At 36.8% G+C, this 16,487-nt stretch overlaps 1 protein-coding gene across 4 annotated transcripts in view; it reads right to left on the reverse strand.

Moving 5' to 3' along the window:
* Positions 1 to 16,487, reverse strand: part of MAP3K20 (mitogen-activated protein kinase kinase kinase 20) — a 173,658-nt gene that overhangs the window by 77,021 nt on the left and 80,150 nt on the right. For all 4 annotated transcript variants that reach the window (XM_027128169.1, XM_027128170.1, XM_027128172.1 and 1 more), the window contains exons 3-7: positions 15,687 to 15,774; positions 10,032 to 10,133; positions 5,776 to 5,841; positions 1,952 to 1,980; positions 1,696 to 1,833 (exon numbers count right to left, since the gene is read on the reverse strand). In XM_027128169.1, the coding sequence (XP_026983970.1) occupies positions 1,696 to 1,833; positions 1,952 to 1,980; positions 5,776 to 5,841; positions 10,032 to 10,133; positions 15,687 to 15,774 (423 nt within the window). The remainder of the gene's footprint in view (positions 1 to 1,695; positions 1,834 to 1,951; positions 1,981 to 5,775; positions 5,842 to 10,031; positions 10,134 to 15,686; positions 15,775 to 16,487) is intronic.

Consider the following 16,487-nt stretch of genomic DNA (forward strand, 5'->3'; position numbering starts at 1 on the left):
GGCTGGGCCCGTGAGCCATGGCCGCTGAGCCTGCACGTCTGGATCCTGTGCTCCGCAACAGGAGAGGCCACAACAGTGAGAGGCCCGCATACCGCAAAAAAAAAAAAAAAAAAATGAGGAACATAACTTCATTAAGAGGAAATAATCTCACAAACAGTCTTAAATCGCAACAAATTTCCCCATTTTCAGACTCCCCAGCAGATGATTTGTAGAATGGTTAGAACGTAGTAACTTTTGACATATGGGACCAGCTTTAGAATATATTTCTTCAGGAACTTTTGGTTTTTTCCCTTCTTTTGATAAGAATTATTTTATCACTGTCTAAAATAGGTTATAGCCTTCATTCTTAGAAGCACACAGAATTAAGGAAAATTAGGTATTTAACCTGATGCTACTACTGTCTTCCAACTTTTACAATTCTAGCCTTTCATCAAAAACATATATTTCATTCATGAAATGATTTTTTTCAATAGCCAACAAAACTGCTATTATATTAATTTGGTATACATAAGATGTAGTAATGATTTAGAAAAAGCTAGCTAACTGAAACCAGCCCAGAACTTACTGAGGCTAGCAGTAATTACCTAGAGACTGATGAACTCTAAAGAAAAAGGAATGGGTTTGACAGTGTTGGTCTCCTGTGCTATCAGCTGTCACCTTCAGTTGAAAACACAGAAGTTCAGGAAGAAGAGGTATGTTGATCTGGTCTACAGTTAGACTGCTTTTTCCCCATTATTATGAAAGTCTCCTTTTAAGAAGTTATAAAATAGAGAGGCAATATGATCAGGAGATGAGAGGCGAAGACAGGGGGTTCCAAACACTATTTTGGACTTTTTAAAGGAAATGCAGCATTTTTAGGGATAAAAAACTTATCCTCAAAAAAGGGCAACACATTCCTTCGTCCACCAAGGAAACTCCCTGCCCACTTTCCCTCCCTGCCTCTCCTCCCCCATTGCCCCCATTTCCTTCTCTCTGCTAATTCAGATACAACTTATTCCTCAAGAATGATCCATCTCAAAACTCCTCTAGCAGCTTCTGCTCCTTCACTTCATTCCTGTGGCCTCTCTTCCTTGAGCATCCCACCTCCCGACCCACCGGCACATTATTCTGTTCTTGTAACTATGTTGCTCTGCTGGTATTCTTATGTGAGACCTTAGATTCATGCTTCAGACAGCCATTGCAGCAGACATGGGCAAGGCTATGTGCTAGATGATAAGCACATTTTCTTCTGTATTCTCCAGAAATTCACTAATCAGTTTAATGGTTGACATTTCCTGTTAATTAACTCAGTTGGCAGATCCATTGGTGGTTTCTGAGCAACACATGACAACGAAGTCCTGTTCCACATTGTATCCACTGACTTGCAGAGATATTCTACAGACATATGTCCACCCAGGAAGGCACTCTCCACAGGAGGGCATCAGGCCCAACACTGTTTTAGGTTCCATCTAAATTTGCTTCTTGCGATGGCACTGGCTTCTTCTCAACACAGGACAAAATAACTCAGATGCATAAAAATGATCAAAGTAAACTTTCTAGTAATTAGAAAATATTCTCTCTGCTGCCACTGCTCTGGGCATTCCACCAGAAACAGCATCATTGTTTTAAAACTGGGTTAAATTGTCATACCCCGCTTCTGCAAGTTGTTTGCTTTTTGCACGTCCTTTAGCAACAAAAAATAAGAAATGAACTCACCACACCATAGGAATATGTGTCACAAGTTTCAGACACAGGGAGACTCTGGATAACTTCTGGAGCCATCCACGGGAAAGTTCCAACCAAGGACATGTGCGTTGTGTGGTTGTGGAAGCGAGAGGCACCAAAATCGCAGATCTGAGAAAAGAGAAACGAGTATCAACTTTTTACTCACTGACTAATACAAGAATTACCAGTCACAAAACCTACATCTGAAATTAACGAAATTTTTAAAAATTAAAATAAAGAGTCCTACCTTCAACACCCCATCAGCAGCAATAACAACTAAAAGGAAAAAAAAAAGATAAATTATGAAACTCATCTAATTTGAGTTATACTGAAAAATATTATAAACTTCTATTTCTATCTTCCATATGGCATTATGAAAGGTAAAATTAAAGTATTTACTGCACTGAAGATTTTGTAAAAAGGAGCTGACATTAAAATAAAAATAAAAAACTAATTCTATGAGGTGCTGATTAAAAAAGGCTTCAAAACACTGGTTTAAATTAAATGCAGTAGTGTCCAGCAAAAAAGGCATAGATTAGGAGTAGTCAAGAGAACCAAATTTTTACTTGGGTTCTGCCACTAGACTGTCAACATGATACTGAGGAATAATTAGCATTATTACTTCATGGTATATATGGTTTTTCCTCCCAGTTGAAAAGTAATTTTTCTTGAAGGCAGAGATAATACTCATTTATTTACTTATTCATACATTCATTCATTTAACAAATATTTGTTGAGCATATACTATGGGCAAGTCCATGTACTATGTTCTAGCAGAGGAAGGTGAGCAAGACTGACATTGTCTCAGCTCTGGTAGAGATTACAGTCTAATGGTAAAGACAGTTAAACATCTATAATAAAGTGGGATAAGTTCCATGATGAGAGGCATGGAGACTGCCATAGGACCAAAGAGCAGTCTAAGAAGTCAAAGTGTAAGGAGGTTGAAGTTTCCTGGAAGAAATGATGCTATGCTAACCAGAAAGAGGAGACCTGGGGGAGGAAAGCAGTTTTCTAAGCAGAAGAGTGAGCTTGTGCAAAAGGTCAGGAGCAGAGGAAAAGGCACAGGCCAGGTCCAGACGAGCCTTTGTGAGAAATGGAAAGGCAATGAATGATTTTAAGTGGAGGAATGAAACGGTCAAATGTGCAGAGGGGAACAGAATACAGGTAAGTAGATCACTGTGTGCACCAGTGTTGTAGTCCAAGAGAGATGAGGATGCCTGCACTAAGGCTGTGGCAAAGGACAGGAGAGAAGTGGACCGAGTCAAGAAACAGGAAGCAGAATCAACTGGGCTTGGATTATTGGCTATGGGGGAGGAGGAGGAGAACTCAAAGAGGAAATAAAATAGAGGCAATACAGCATAATGGTTAGAACAGGAACTCTGCAATCGAACTGTAATTCCTTTTTATTTGATTACTGGATTAGGCAACTGGTATTGTCACTCACTGAGAAGGGAATGAAGGAATAATTTTTTTGGGGGTAGGCAGAAGATGAAAAGATCAACTTGGACACAGTACATTTTAGTACACAGATTTATAATGTTAGACTTTTTTAATGAACACTTATTAATCTTATGATAAAAAAGTAGTAGTATTTTTTAAATAACTGAATATAGTATTAACAATATTTATATTTTTATTTGAAAAAATGTATAGCTTATTATATATAGTATCAAATTTACCCTTAGGCTATTTCTGTGTACTGGATCATGCAAAGGTTATTTTCTCCACTTATCAAGGTCATTAGTAACAGCTAATAAGTATTGCTAAACTACCATGTTCAAGGCACTGTGTGGCTTACAAAGGAAAGGCTAGAAACATTTCTTCAGGATTCTGCCCTTGGCCTTCTCCCTTCTTATGCTCTTATTCGCCCACTCCCATAAAAGCCCCAACTACATCTTAACACTCTCAAATAGATCTCAGCCTCAAAACTATATATCTATCTGCTTATTGAACATATTCACATACGTATCTTGTGAGTCACTGCAATGGGAAGCCTGTGCACCGCAACGATGAGTAGCCCCTGCTCACTGCAACTAGAGAAAGCCCATGCACAGCAACGAAGACCCAACGCAGCCAAATATAAATTTACAGTTTGTGTAGTTACTTGATGTGAAAACACATACACATTGAAACAATATAGATGAAACTTTTAACAGTTTTGGGGTGGGGGTGGAGACAGAATATAGGACTTTCATTTTCTAAGTTATATAGATTTATTTATTTATTTTAAATTTATTTATTATATTTATTTATTTTTGGCTGTGTTGGGTCTTCGTTGCTGTGCACGGGCTTTCTCTAGTTGTGGCGAGCAGCGACTACTCCTCTTTGTGGTGCGTGGGCTTCTCATTGCAGTGGCTTCTCTTGTTGCGGAGCATGGGCCCTAGAGCACAGGCTCAGCAGTTGCCGCGCGTGGGCTTAGTTGCTCCGTGGCATGTGGGATCTTCCCGGACCAGGGCTCATACCCGTGTCCCCTGCACTGGCAGGCGGATTCTCAACCACTGTGCCACCGGGGAAGCCCTCAAACTGTAATTTCTAAAAATGGGAACATTCTCCATTGTTAGTCTTCATAATGACATCTTGGATAATTTAACCATTCTCCTCTCATGGGATATACAGGATATACTGGTAAACTAGATTAAAAGGAGAGATGTTAAACAACTTATTTAGATTGAAACTCTGAGCAAGAACTGAAAATGTACAAAGTCATAAAACTCTGATACTTCCTACTAGATTCTGTATTATTTCCTAATGATCTCCTGCTAGCCAATATATATTAAAAGTATTTTTGTTCTAGACCAGTCTAGGTGCCTGTTCTAGACCAGTCTAGGTGCAAGGAATGTGGTATGGAACAGATAGCCAAGGTTTTGCTCTCCTGGAACTCACAGGAGAGACACAATAAACAATATATATAAGAAAAAAAAAAAAAAAAGTATTTAGCTCCAGGAAGCTTATGTCTAAGAAAAGCCAAAGGATAAGTGATGAAACCTAGAAAAGGGCAAGAACAATCAGCCAGAGTGAACTGTCAGGGTCAGGGTGCTGGTCCAACCTGGACTGCTGAGGAGTGGCAGCTGCCGACAACTTCCCCTTCTCCACCCCTGCAAGCATCAAGGTCCTGGGCAGCTGGTTGGATTCCCGAGTTCTCTTCCTCAGCTGGCCACGACTACCCATTCTAAGGACCACACTATTAGCAGTTACCCATTTTAACTGCAGCGATTTAAAGATTTTCTAAAAATAAATTGTTTTCCTCCTCCTCCATACTTGGAAGAATCACTTAGAAAGCAAGTAAAAAATTAAAGCATGTGAATGAATTGATAGCAAGATTTTTTGTTTTTAAGTAGCAAACTCTGAGGCAAACTCTGAGTGCTGGCTAGCTAGATAATCCCACTGCCTTTTTCCATGAATTTTCAAGTGATGTAATGGACAAAGCATTCTATTACCACTCCTACTTGAAGGTAACATCTAAATCCTGCCATTTAAAAGTGCTCACTCTCCGAATTGTAAAATCCAGGATCATAAATAAATTTTAGGAAGTAGAGAAGAAGAAAAAGCAAACTCTTACTTTCCAAACCTGTGCTGATCATTTTTGGGCACTCCTTCGGGTAATGTGAGTGACATAAAAAATTTACACCAAATAACTCAGGAGTAACAAGAACAAAACTCCAAACTGCTAGTACAGAGAGCCATCTAAAAATAGAAGAACTAGAAATACACAACTATGTGCTTTGACCAGCAATACCTGTTTTAGAAAATGATTCTAGAGAAATAATTAGGGATGTGTTGAAAATTTCTACTGAGAAGTATTAACTTCAACATTTCTTATCATAGAAAAAATAATGTAAACAACCCAAATGTCCATATTCTGTGCTACTTATACAGTGGAATACTATGCAGCCTCTTGAAATAATGTGGAGGATTTTAACATTTATTAATAGAGGAAAGATTTTCACAGTATCAGCAGTGAGTCAAAACAGCAGGTTACAAAAGAGATGGAAAGCATGATGCCTATTTCTATACAACGGTGCATGTATTTTATAATAAAATAGGTAAAATAAAAACATATGACTACGTTACCATTTCTTGACTTGAGATCTCTGTGAATCACCTTGACAGGAGCCTCCATATGTAAATAGTGCATTCCTTTTTTGTACAAAAAGGAAGAAAGGCCTATTAATATAATTTTTCAACACTGCATCAGTATTACCTTTCTATTTTAAACATCAGTGTTACTTTCCATATTTTTGCAAAGGATTTAATAGCAAAAACTAAATTCATGTGCTCTGTTCTTCCATGATGGATAAAATAGGGACAGGATATGCCCACATTAAGAAAATTTATATGCTAAGAAAAATTTATGTGCTTTAACCTCTTAGAAGTTGGAATTTGATTGTGGATAAAGCTAGCTTCTTATAATACCCAATAAGGACACCTTAATTTTCTGGAGTCTGCATGAAAATAGCACAGATACCACTGGAAGAAATGCTCCAATGACTAAGGTATTCTATACTACCAACTGCCTTCTAAATCAGCCAAAGTTCTGACCAAAAATTTCAGTTTTCATTTGCATGTCTGCAGTTACCCAGTGAAGCTTGGTTTCTCAGTACTCATTCCAGTAAGACCCTGGGAGTGGAGGTGGGGTAGGGGTGGGGAGAACTGGTTGGATTCATTAGTTGTGGTTGGTAAAGGATTTGGGGATCCTCAGATAGAAAAATATACAGTAGCTACAAAATATTTTATTCTTCTTACAAGGATAAATCTTCGACATAATATATATTTAAATGTACTCCAAAATTCTCTACAACATATTGAAAATCAGGTTACTTCAGTAAACTGGATGTATATAGAGTTTCATTATTTTGAATTAAAAAATGACTCTTTCCCAGTATTTATACAGTCTATCCCCTTAGAATAAAGAACAAGAGCATTTTCTACTGAAACATTTCCTCTCTTTATTTCTCAAGTTGTCTTTTCTAAACAATGGAATAGCCCCTCACCCCAATCAAACAGGTTCCTTTGGTTAATGAACTACCTTTTTTTTTTTTTTTTTTTTTTTTGCGGTACGCGGCCCTCTCACTGCTGTGGCCTCTCCCATTGTGGAGCACAGGCTCTGGAAGCGCGGGCTCAGCGGCCATGGCTCACGGGCCCAGCCGCTCCGCGGCATGTGGAATCCTCCCGGACCGGTGTCCCCTGCATCGGCAGGCGGACTCTCAACCACTGCGCCACCAGGGAAGCCCTAATGAACTATCTATTGAAAAATAATTTAATAACTAGGCCTTGGTTCTTTTTTTCAGTATATAGAAAATTTCAGTTTTATAAAGGCTAATTTTAAAAATAATCTATTATTTTCTACATTCTGATTATTATATAGTGAAGAATCATGAAAGAACAAAGAAAAGTTTCAAAAAATTTAAACTCTTTCCATATAAAGATATTACTGAAGAGTCAACAAAAGTATTAGTAATTCAAATGATCTTAAACAAGATATAACTGGAATAAAAGAAATATTTCTTCTAATATTAAGTTCTACATATTCGAAGCTGTGAAAATTCAAAAGCTATAACTCAGGTAACTTTTAATAATTTTTATGACAGAATTTCATAGTTATTTCTCTTTGTCTTTAAGAATCAAATTCCTGAATAATTTTTCAGGTAGAAACTATTTAATTAACTATTAGAGGTAGACCTAGATCATTTCTACATTTGCTGACAATAAAGAATTTCAAAAAACGCTCAAGCACAGAAGCTTTAAATACAGGCACTTTTCTTCCTCATGGCAGCTATTACGAGAAAAAGTGTTGTAAATTATTTGTGTATAACATATAGTATACATTTATAGAATATTTAGTGTACATAAAAAGTTGTAATCAAAATCACATAAAATTCTATTTAATGTGTTTATATAGAGCTATCTACAATTCTGTCTGCCTTATGTTTATTGCAAAAAAATAGGAATGCTGAAAAATATTTTCATCAATTTTAAGATTCAGAGTTTCCTAAAAAAAGATTTCACAGGAGTCACTGGGAAGATTTGGAATCAATGATGACCATTTGGAGATTGGATCCTGGTTTATGTGCTTTAATTGTTCCTTTTACCCATTGTTGACTGACCTGTAGCAATTTCAGATATACTGGCTGGTCTGCCCTCTATCCCTCTTCCCACCCAGAAAGAAGAGAATCTTTTTTTTTTTGCCTTTTAGGAGGTTTTCTCTTTTCAGTGATGTTAAGCAATGCCTATTTCAAAATGCACGAATCCACTCTTATTTGAAATGAATTATTCATCCTTTGATTTCTCAACATCTTGTTGCTTCAGTGGCTTCAGTCATGGTCAAACTGAAGGGCACAGCTGAATTCAAAATGGAATCAACAAAAATCAAGCCTTCCTATTTCATCTCCAAGTTCTACACATAGCTTTATCAGAGAGGGTAGAAGTCATTCTGAAAGCACTGATTTCTTCTTCCTTTCGCAGGCATTTCAAGTATTAAGTATTACTTGTGACTACACATAAACAAGTCTCTTCTTTGCTTTACGCTCTCACCTGAGTCCAAACACATTAGAACTTGCCTTTCAGATTAATTCATCAGCCACCAAAAAGTGATTTTATTACCGTGTGGTTCTGGACACTCCCATTTTCTCCATCCCTATTTTTTACCTCTAGTTCCAGTGTGCTATTTAGTCCTGTCCCTTTTCTTCCTTGTACTTCTGATACAGAGTGCCAGGGCTCTTGAGAAACCACAGGAATGACTGAGCTGATCTGGAGCCAAAGGACTTGCCCTACAGACAGGGACTGTTGCAGGGGAAGGGACCAGGAGGGATGAGGTTTACAAGCTGGGGGCCAGAGAAGCTTAAGTGGAGGGTGTACAGCTGGAAGCTGAGTGACTGGTGTCGGTTGATTTGTTTGCTGTCTATCCATCTTAAGTGCCATTAAGTAATAAGATGGGTGTAATTGGCTGAGCACCCTAAATGCAAATGTCTGTAAGGTGAAGTGTTTTAAGTCAAGAACTGCTTGTATATGTATTTACATTTCTGTAAGTGTATTTCCACAAGGCTTCAGGCAGTTTCCAATAATAGCACATTACCCTGCTTACAAACAGGTGGCCTACTGATATGCAGAGAAGTGGCTATGATGTTACATGAAAATGTCTTGAAGAATGTGAAATTTTAAGGCTGATTTGAGACGTCTGATGCATGAATACACAATTAAGTTAATTAACACAGCCAAAGCCTTAGGTATACCATCCTAAACATAGAGCTTATTATTCTTATAAGGTAATGAAGTATCATTCAAGCAGCAGCATTTAGCATGAAACTTTTGTTTTTTAATTTTCACTTTCTCCATTTGAAGAATTTGGCAGGTGTTGATGAAACTTAAAGCAGACAAGATAATTCCCCAAAGGAAAGGCTATTGCTTTTGGAAGTCCCTGTGTAACTTCCCAGTGAAAGCAAAGTATGAGTTGCTTTCCTTATTGGATGCTAAATATCCCTTTATTTGCTTTGTAAAGAGATGTTGGTAGAGATTGGAGCAGCAAAATGCAAAGGAGTTAATTGCTCCAGTAAAATTTGGAAAGACTTGCTTTCTAGGGGTTGCTAGAATACAAACGTAACCATCAGCATTCATTAGATTAAGTTGTTTCCAAAGCAACTTTGACAGTTATAAATAAAACTCAGAAACATTCAGTTAGGAAAATGGAAAATAAAAAGATAAAAATAAATGGAATTTAAATTGCTTTAGAAAGCATTTGTCTATGCAGGAATTTATGAGGGAAAAAGAACTAGGCACCTTGTTTAGGCATATTGTGTATTAAAAATATTTCATTTCCAAGGGTGATTTCCAAGTTTACATTAAATATAAAATAAAATCTGAATTGCTTTTGCATGGCAGGATAAATAAAAAAATTTTTTCCAAGTGGTTACTATTTTTAGCATATTATTATGTATCCGAAATGAGTAGAACTAATCCTACAGTAAGTCATGTTTTCTGGATACTGCATCTCAGTAGAGACTTGCAGCACAGCAGAATTATAATCTTTCCATTTAATGTATCGAACAAGCTGGTCAATTACAATGTCACAAAATAGGGCAGAAATGCTGCCTTGGAGCCACTGATTTTGTTGGAACTTGGTTTTTGGTAAAAAAGAAAGGAAGAAGAGAAAAGGAATGCAGGAGTAGAAAGGCAATGATCTAAAATATTATGTGCACAGTAAGCTGCAGAATTCTTTCTACTTTTGGTCTGAAAAAAGAACATCTTAAGATACAGAATAAGAAATTCCTCCGACTAAAGTCACCATGTCAGGATGCTCTCCATCAATTCTGTAAGAATACATGAAGCATTACCTTTGGCTACATCAGTGGCCCAGGTCATAATGTGTTCCATGTCCATCTCTTCACTTCTGTTACTGTTAATGTAATCATAGAGTGACCCCAGAGAAGCATATTCTATTTTCAAAGGAAACATAAGCATATAATTAAAACCAAGGCACATTTCAGAAATAAGACTTCATAGTTTCATTGGGAAAATGTGTTAAATTAACAAAAGGCATTAAAAGTTTATAAAAACTGTTCCATGCTGTTTCTAAAATTTTCTAAAAGTGAATATCATCCTGGTAAGAAATCTGTCAAAGACAAGACCACTAACAGAATGAATAATAAAACTTGAGCTGACAATGAAATCCAAATACATTCAGATGGAATTCAGAAACACAAGGATGTTGCAAGAATGTATTTGAAACAAAGGTAGGCATGAATATAGGTATTTCTTCAAAAATTTGTTATTCTTATGAGATAAGATGAAACACATAAGTCAGAGGGTTTATGTGACAATGCAAACAAATCAGTATTTGTTGCATCAGGATTTAGAAGAGCCCTCAAATTTGAAGCACAAAAGGCCAAGAAAGTGAGAACATTCCTTTAAAAATGGCTTTGAGATATAAATTCTCTATCTTAAAATTCACATACTGTAAGTGTACAATTTGATAATTTCTATGATCCATTTTCAGTTTACTTTTGTGTATGGTTTGAGGTGAGGGTCTAAGATTTTTTTTTGTTGTTGTTGCATGTGGATTTCTAATTTTCCCAGCACAGTTTGTTGAAAAGACTATCCTTTACCCATTTAATAGTCTTGACACTTTTGTTGAAAATCAATTGACCATCAATGCAAGGTTTTTTCCCCTAAATTCTTAATTTTGCTCCATTGCTCTATATGCCTGTCCTTGTGTCAATACTGCACCATGCCAATTACTACAGATCTGTAATAAGTTTTTTTTTTTTTTAACATTTTTATATAATAAGTTTTGAAATGCGGCAAAGACCTTAAACTTAGATCTTTCTTAAAACTGGTTTGGCTATTCCAGTCTTTTATATTTCTATGTGAATTTTAGGATCACCTTGTCAATTTCTTACAAAAAATGTCTGCTGAGATTTAGACGGGAATTGTTTTGAATTTGTAGATCAATTTGGGAGAACTGCCGTCATAACAATATTGAGTCTTCCAAGCCACGAACATATAATCTTTCCATTTATTTAGATCTTTATTTTCTCTCAGCAATGTTTTGTACTTTTCATTGCACAAGTCTTAACACTTCTTATGTTAAATTTATACCCCAATACTATTAAATTTATACCAAAGTACTATTCTTTTTGATAGTACTGTGAATGGAATGGTTTTTAAATTTCATTTTTAGACTGTTCATTCCCAGTATATAGAAATACAATTAATTTTTTTTTTTTTTTTTTTTTGTGGTTCGCGGGCCTCTCACTGTTGCGGCTTCTCCTGTTGTGGAGCACAAGCTCCGGACGCGCAGGCTCAGTGGCCATGGCTCACGGGTCCAGCCGCTCCGCGGCATGTGGGATCTTCCCGGACCAGGGCACGAACCCGTGTCCCCTGCATCGTTAGGCGGACTCCCAACCACTGTGCCACCAGGGAAGCGCCCTACAATTAATTTTTGTATATTAATCTTGGATCCTGGTGACCTTGCTTATCCTGTTTATTAGTTTTGGTAGTTTTTTGTGGATTCCTGGGGTGTCCTGAGTCTTAGAGAATCATGTCACATAAGACAGTTTTACCTCTCCCTTTCTAACCTGGATGCCTTTTATTTTCTTTTTCTTGCCTGATTAAACTGACTAGAACCTCCAGTACAATGGTGACTAGATGTGACAAGAGCAGAACCTCATTTCCTTGTTCCCAACCTTAAGGGAAAAACATTCAATTTTTCACCTTTAAGTAAGATCTTAGCTGTGGGTTTTAATAGATGCTATTTATCAGGCTGAGAAAATTGACTTCTATTTTTAGCCTGTTGAGATTTCTTAGCGTGAATGGGTGTTGTAGAATGCCAAACGGTTTTTGTCTTTTATTCTATTATCTATTACGATGCTTTATATTAATTGATTTCAGAAGTTAAATCAACCTTACATTTCTGGGATAAATTCCACTTGGTTGTGGTGTATAGTCCTTTTTATTGGTGGCTGTATTCAGTTTGCTGATACGTAGTCAAGGATTTTTGCATCTATGTTCAGGAGGGACAGTGGTCTGCAGTTTTCTTATTATGTTTTATCTGGCTTTGATATTAGGATAATACTGGCCTTCTAGAATGAGTTGGTAAGTGTTCCTTCTTCTATTTTCAGAAAGAGTATGGGAAGGACTGGTGTTATTTTTTCTATAAACATTTGATAGTATCCACCAGTGAAATCATCTGGGTCTGGCGTTTCATTATGAAGATATTTTAAATTATAAATTTAAATTCCTTTACTTATAGTTCTGGGCAGATTTTCTGTTTCTTCTTGAGTCAGTTTTGAAATTTTTTATCGTTTCAGGGACTTGTTCATTGCAACTAAATTGTCTAATTTGTTGGCATAAAGTTGGTCATAACATTCTCTTATAATCCTTTTAAATTTCTGTAGGGACTGTAGTGCTATCCTCTCCCTCATTCCTGGTTTTGCTAATTTGTATTTTCTTGTTTGTTGGTCAGTCCAGCTAAAGGTTTGTCAGTTTTACTGATCTTTGCAAAGACCAAACTTTTAGTTTCATGGATTTTCTCTATTATTTTTCTGTTTTCTATGTTATTGCATTCTGCTCTAATCCTTATTATTTCCTTTCATTGGGCTTGCTTTGGGTTTATTCTGTTATTTTTGCAATTTGTTAAGGTTGGAGCTTAATGATCAATTTCAGACCTTTTTTTTTTTTTTTTTGCGGTACACGGGCCTCTCACTGCTGTGGCATCTCCCGTTGCAGAGTACAGGCTCCGGAAGCGCAGGCCCAGCGGCCATGGCTCACGGGCCCAGCCGCTCTGTGGCACGCGGGATCTTCCCGGACCGGGGCACGAACCCGTGCCACCTCCATCGGCAGGCGGACTCCCAACCACTGCACCACCAGGGAAGCCCAGACCTTTTTCTTTTTTTTACCATAGATGTTTAAAGCTATAAATCCCCCCCCCCAAGTACTACTTTATCTGCCACCTATAATTTTGATATGCTACGTTTTCCTTTTCTCTCTGTCCAAAGTATTTAAAAATCCATTGTAGTTTCTTGACTCACTGGGTATTTAGAAATATGTTGTTTAATTTCCAAATATTTGGGAATTTTCCAGGTTTCTTTCTTGCATTAATTTCTAACTTAATTCTATTGTAGTTGGAGAACTTTTCAGTCCTTTTGGATATATTGAGATTTACTTCACGGCCTAACTTATGTATGCTAAAGAATGTTCCATGTGCCCTTGAAAAGAATATATATTCTTTGTTGGGTGGTGTATTCTATGTATGTGAGTTAGGTAGAGTTGGTTGAGAGCGTTTGTCAAGCCTTCTATATCCTTGCTGATTTTCTATCTAGTTGTTCTCTCAGTTACTGAGAGTGGGGTAATGAAATCCATTATTGTTGAACTGACTATTTATCCTTTAAAGTCTGTCAATTTTTGCTTCATGTACTTTGAGGACCTATTGTTAGCTGTATATACATTTACAATTGCTGTATCTTCCTGATATGCTGATCCTTTTATCATTATGAAATGACCCAATTTATCTCTAGTAATATTTCTTTTCTTAAGCCCATTTTGTCTGAAATTATGATAGTTACTCCAGTTCATGGTTATTGCTTGCATGGTAGTACAGAATTAAGGTTTCCAAAGATCAAAGCAAAGGTGGTCCACTATTGTATCTTTTCTTTTGACTTTGGAGATTGAGATTCTAGTCACCCCATTTCTTTGCAGATCTGGGAGAAAGATGTTCACTTCCCTTCCAAGGGAAATAAAATGGCAGCTGCCTCTTGGACTCTGTTCCAGGTCTTATAAGCAGATTTTAGAAAATCTCTGTGATGAGAAGTTTCAGCAAACACACATGCACAGGTGCACACATACACATACACACTCTCACCCAGAAATCATCAATTCTAGTCCCTTCCTTCACGTATGAGAAAACTGACACATAGATCATCAGTGACCCACCTCTGCAGCTTTGGCAGAATCAAGACAAGATTTCATCTCTCAATTCCTATTCTGGTGTTCATTCCATTCCATCACTCTGATAAATTATTCTTTCAAGTCCTCAGTATGAGTGACAACAGCTGCCTGCTGTAATAACCTTTTCTATTAACAAGTACACTCAGGTTGGAATAGATTCAAGCCATTCAAGATTCCCCCCTCAGAACCCCAACATCTGAGAAAGACAATGAGTTTCTAAAGGGGGGGAGCTAGCTAGGTGGGGTGATCAAGGTGTGTGTGCCTGTCTCTTTCTGCCTTAACCTTCCCGTACTAAGACTTATTTGTGTTCATTTCAAGAGGCAGGGCAAGTGCTATCATCCCCTACCCATTTGATCTTCCACACTTGACTCAGTTCGTGTATGTACGTCATCCCTCAGCATCTGTGGGGGGTTGGTACCAGGACCCCTTGCAGATACCAAAATCCACAGATACTCAAGTCCCTTATATAAAATGGAGCAGTACAGTCGGCCCTCCACAGCCGTTGGATCTAGTGTGCTCACAGGCTTCTTGCATACAAGAAGAGGAGATTCTGTATAATCAAATTGAGAAATGTACACCACTGTGGTTCTACCACTGGCTGGGTAACCTTGGGAAAGTACTTAAGTTAGAGTTTTAGTTTCTTATGTGAAATAAAATTACTTTATCTATTTCATAGGGTTATTCTAACTATTAGATGAGATAATTTATAAGGAAGTACCTAATCCAGCCCTTTTTACTGAGGGTGTTTTGTTATTTTATATAAAGACAATCCAAGTCCTTAACACTACAGTAAAAAAAGAGGGCTAATCTTTTAAGGTTTTCTTGTTTGCTTTGTTTTGATCAAAGAACTGCCGTGATAAAGAACCTGGTCAAAGTTACGTATTGTAAAATTGAGCACTATACTTATCATAGACCTGAAGTTGCTCATTGGATTATACAAATATGAGTATAAAGTGTTAAAAATATGTGCCTTTCTGTGTTTTTATAAGGCAAAATTTTCTGTGTGCTCCTTTTTGGAAAGGGTAATTCCATCAGTTATAAACTGCTGCTCCAAATTATGTGATAATTTAGATCAAGGTCATTATCAACGCAGATGACCAAATCTGAAAAATATTCTCATGTCAGAGGCCTTGAAGAAAGAATGCTCTAACGGGATTAAAATGCCTTGCAAAGAATTATAACATGAATAGCTCAAGAAATCTTAATTTGTAAAAGGTCACAGAGTTACAAAAAACATCGCTCATTTCAACTAATTAAATGAAATTTTAGTTAAATGGCACCTTTAAATATTGGTACTGCAGCTGCGAGTGCATTTAAATAGCATTTACGCAGATATAATTAGCACAATTAAACATGGGTAGAAGTGGAAACACCATTCTTAATTATATTGATATAATCAGTTTTATTAATGCTTTATAGCAACAAAAGTGACATCTGACAGTAGCACACAATTCATGACAGAACCTAATATTAAGCATTTTAGCATATTAAAGAATCTAAAGCTAGGTAATTGGGGAAAGAAAAAAGTCAAATAGAGTTCTTACCTGTGACGATACCATAGTTGGGAGGTTCAAGAATTACTCCGTAAAACTGGATGATGTTTCTGTGACTGAGGACACTGAGTATTTCTGCCTATACAAAAATCAAATACAAAATTGCATAAAATTTCACATTTATAAAAGTCTCATAAAATAAGTTTCCTACTCAATTTTCTTTTACATACATTTACAAAGATGTATATGTGCCCAACAAGTATGTGATGCTGATAAAACTGTCTTTGGCAGCACTCTTGACAGATTAAGAATTTATATATTGAAGCTTTCTGAAAAATTTAAAGAAGAAGTGGGGTTGAACTGGCGGCAGAAGAGGTGCTTACTAGCAAGCTGGCATGACTGACAGTGGAATGGGATGACTAAAGAGGGGAGATACCACATTTATTTACAGTAAAAGCCCTCTTCCTAAAAGTCAAATACATTTTTTCCTGCATAATATTTCTTTTGGGAGACTGCAATAAGACTGAGCTTCTGTCGGTTGGATGAGTAGTCATGACAAAATTACGGCAGGGTTTCTTAACTATTACTGGAATAGATTCAGGTAATACCTATTTATATTATTTATCTAACCATTTATTTAAAATATATTATTGCTCTCGTACCATATGCAAAGTACTGTAAAGGACAGACACGTGGATTCTTGACCTTCAGTGGTGATTTGATAGGGAAGCCAGACTTTACACTGTGAAATGTGTTAATTATTAGAAAACTGTACTGCAGAGTGTCATGGTAAAAAATACTGTTTATTAAACTTAATTGTTTTTAATTAATTAATTTATTTATTTATTTTGG

The sequence above is a fragment of the Aethalodelphis obliquidens genome, unplaced genomic scaffold (assembly GCF_003676395.1).
Source record: "Aethalodelphis obliquidens isolate GAN/ISIS:26980383/991018 unplaced genomic scaffold, ASM367639v1 scaffold2, whole genome shotgun sequence".
In the NCBI taxonomy this organism is placed as follows: Eukaryota; Metazoa; Chordata; class Mammalia; order Artiodactyla; family Delphinidae; genus Aethalodelphis; species Aethalodelphis obliquidens.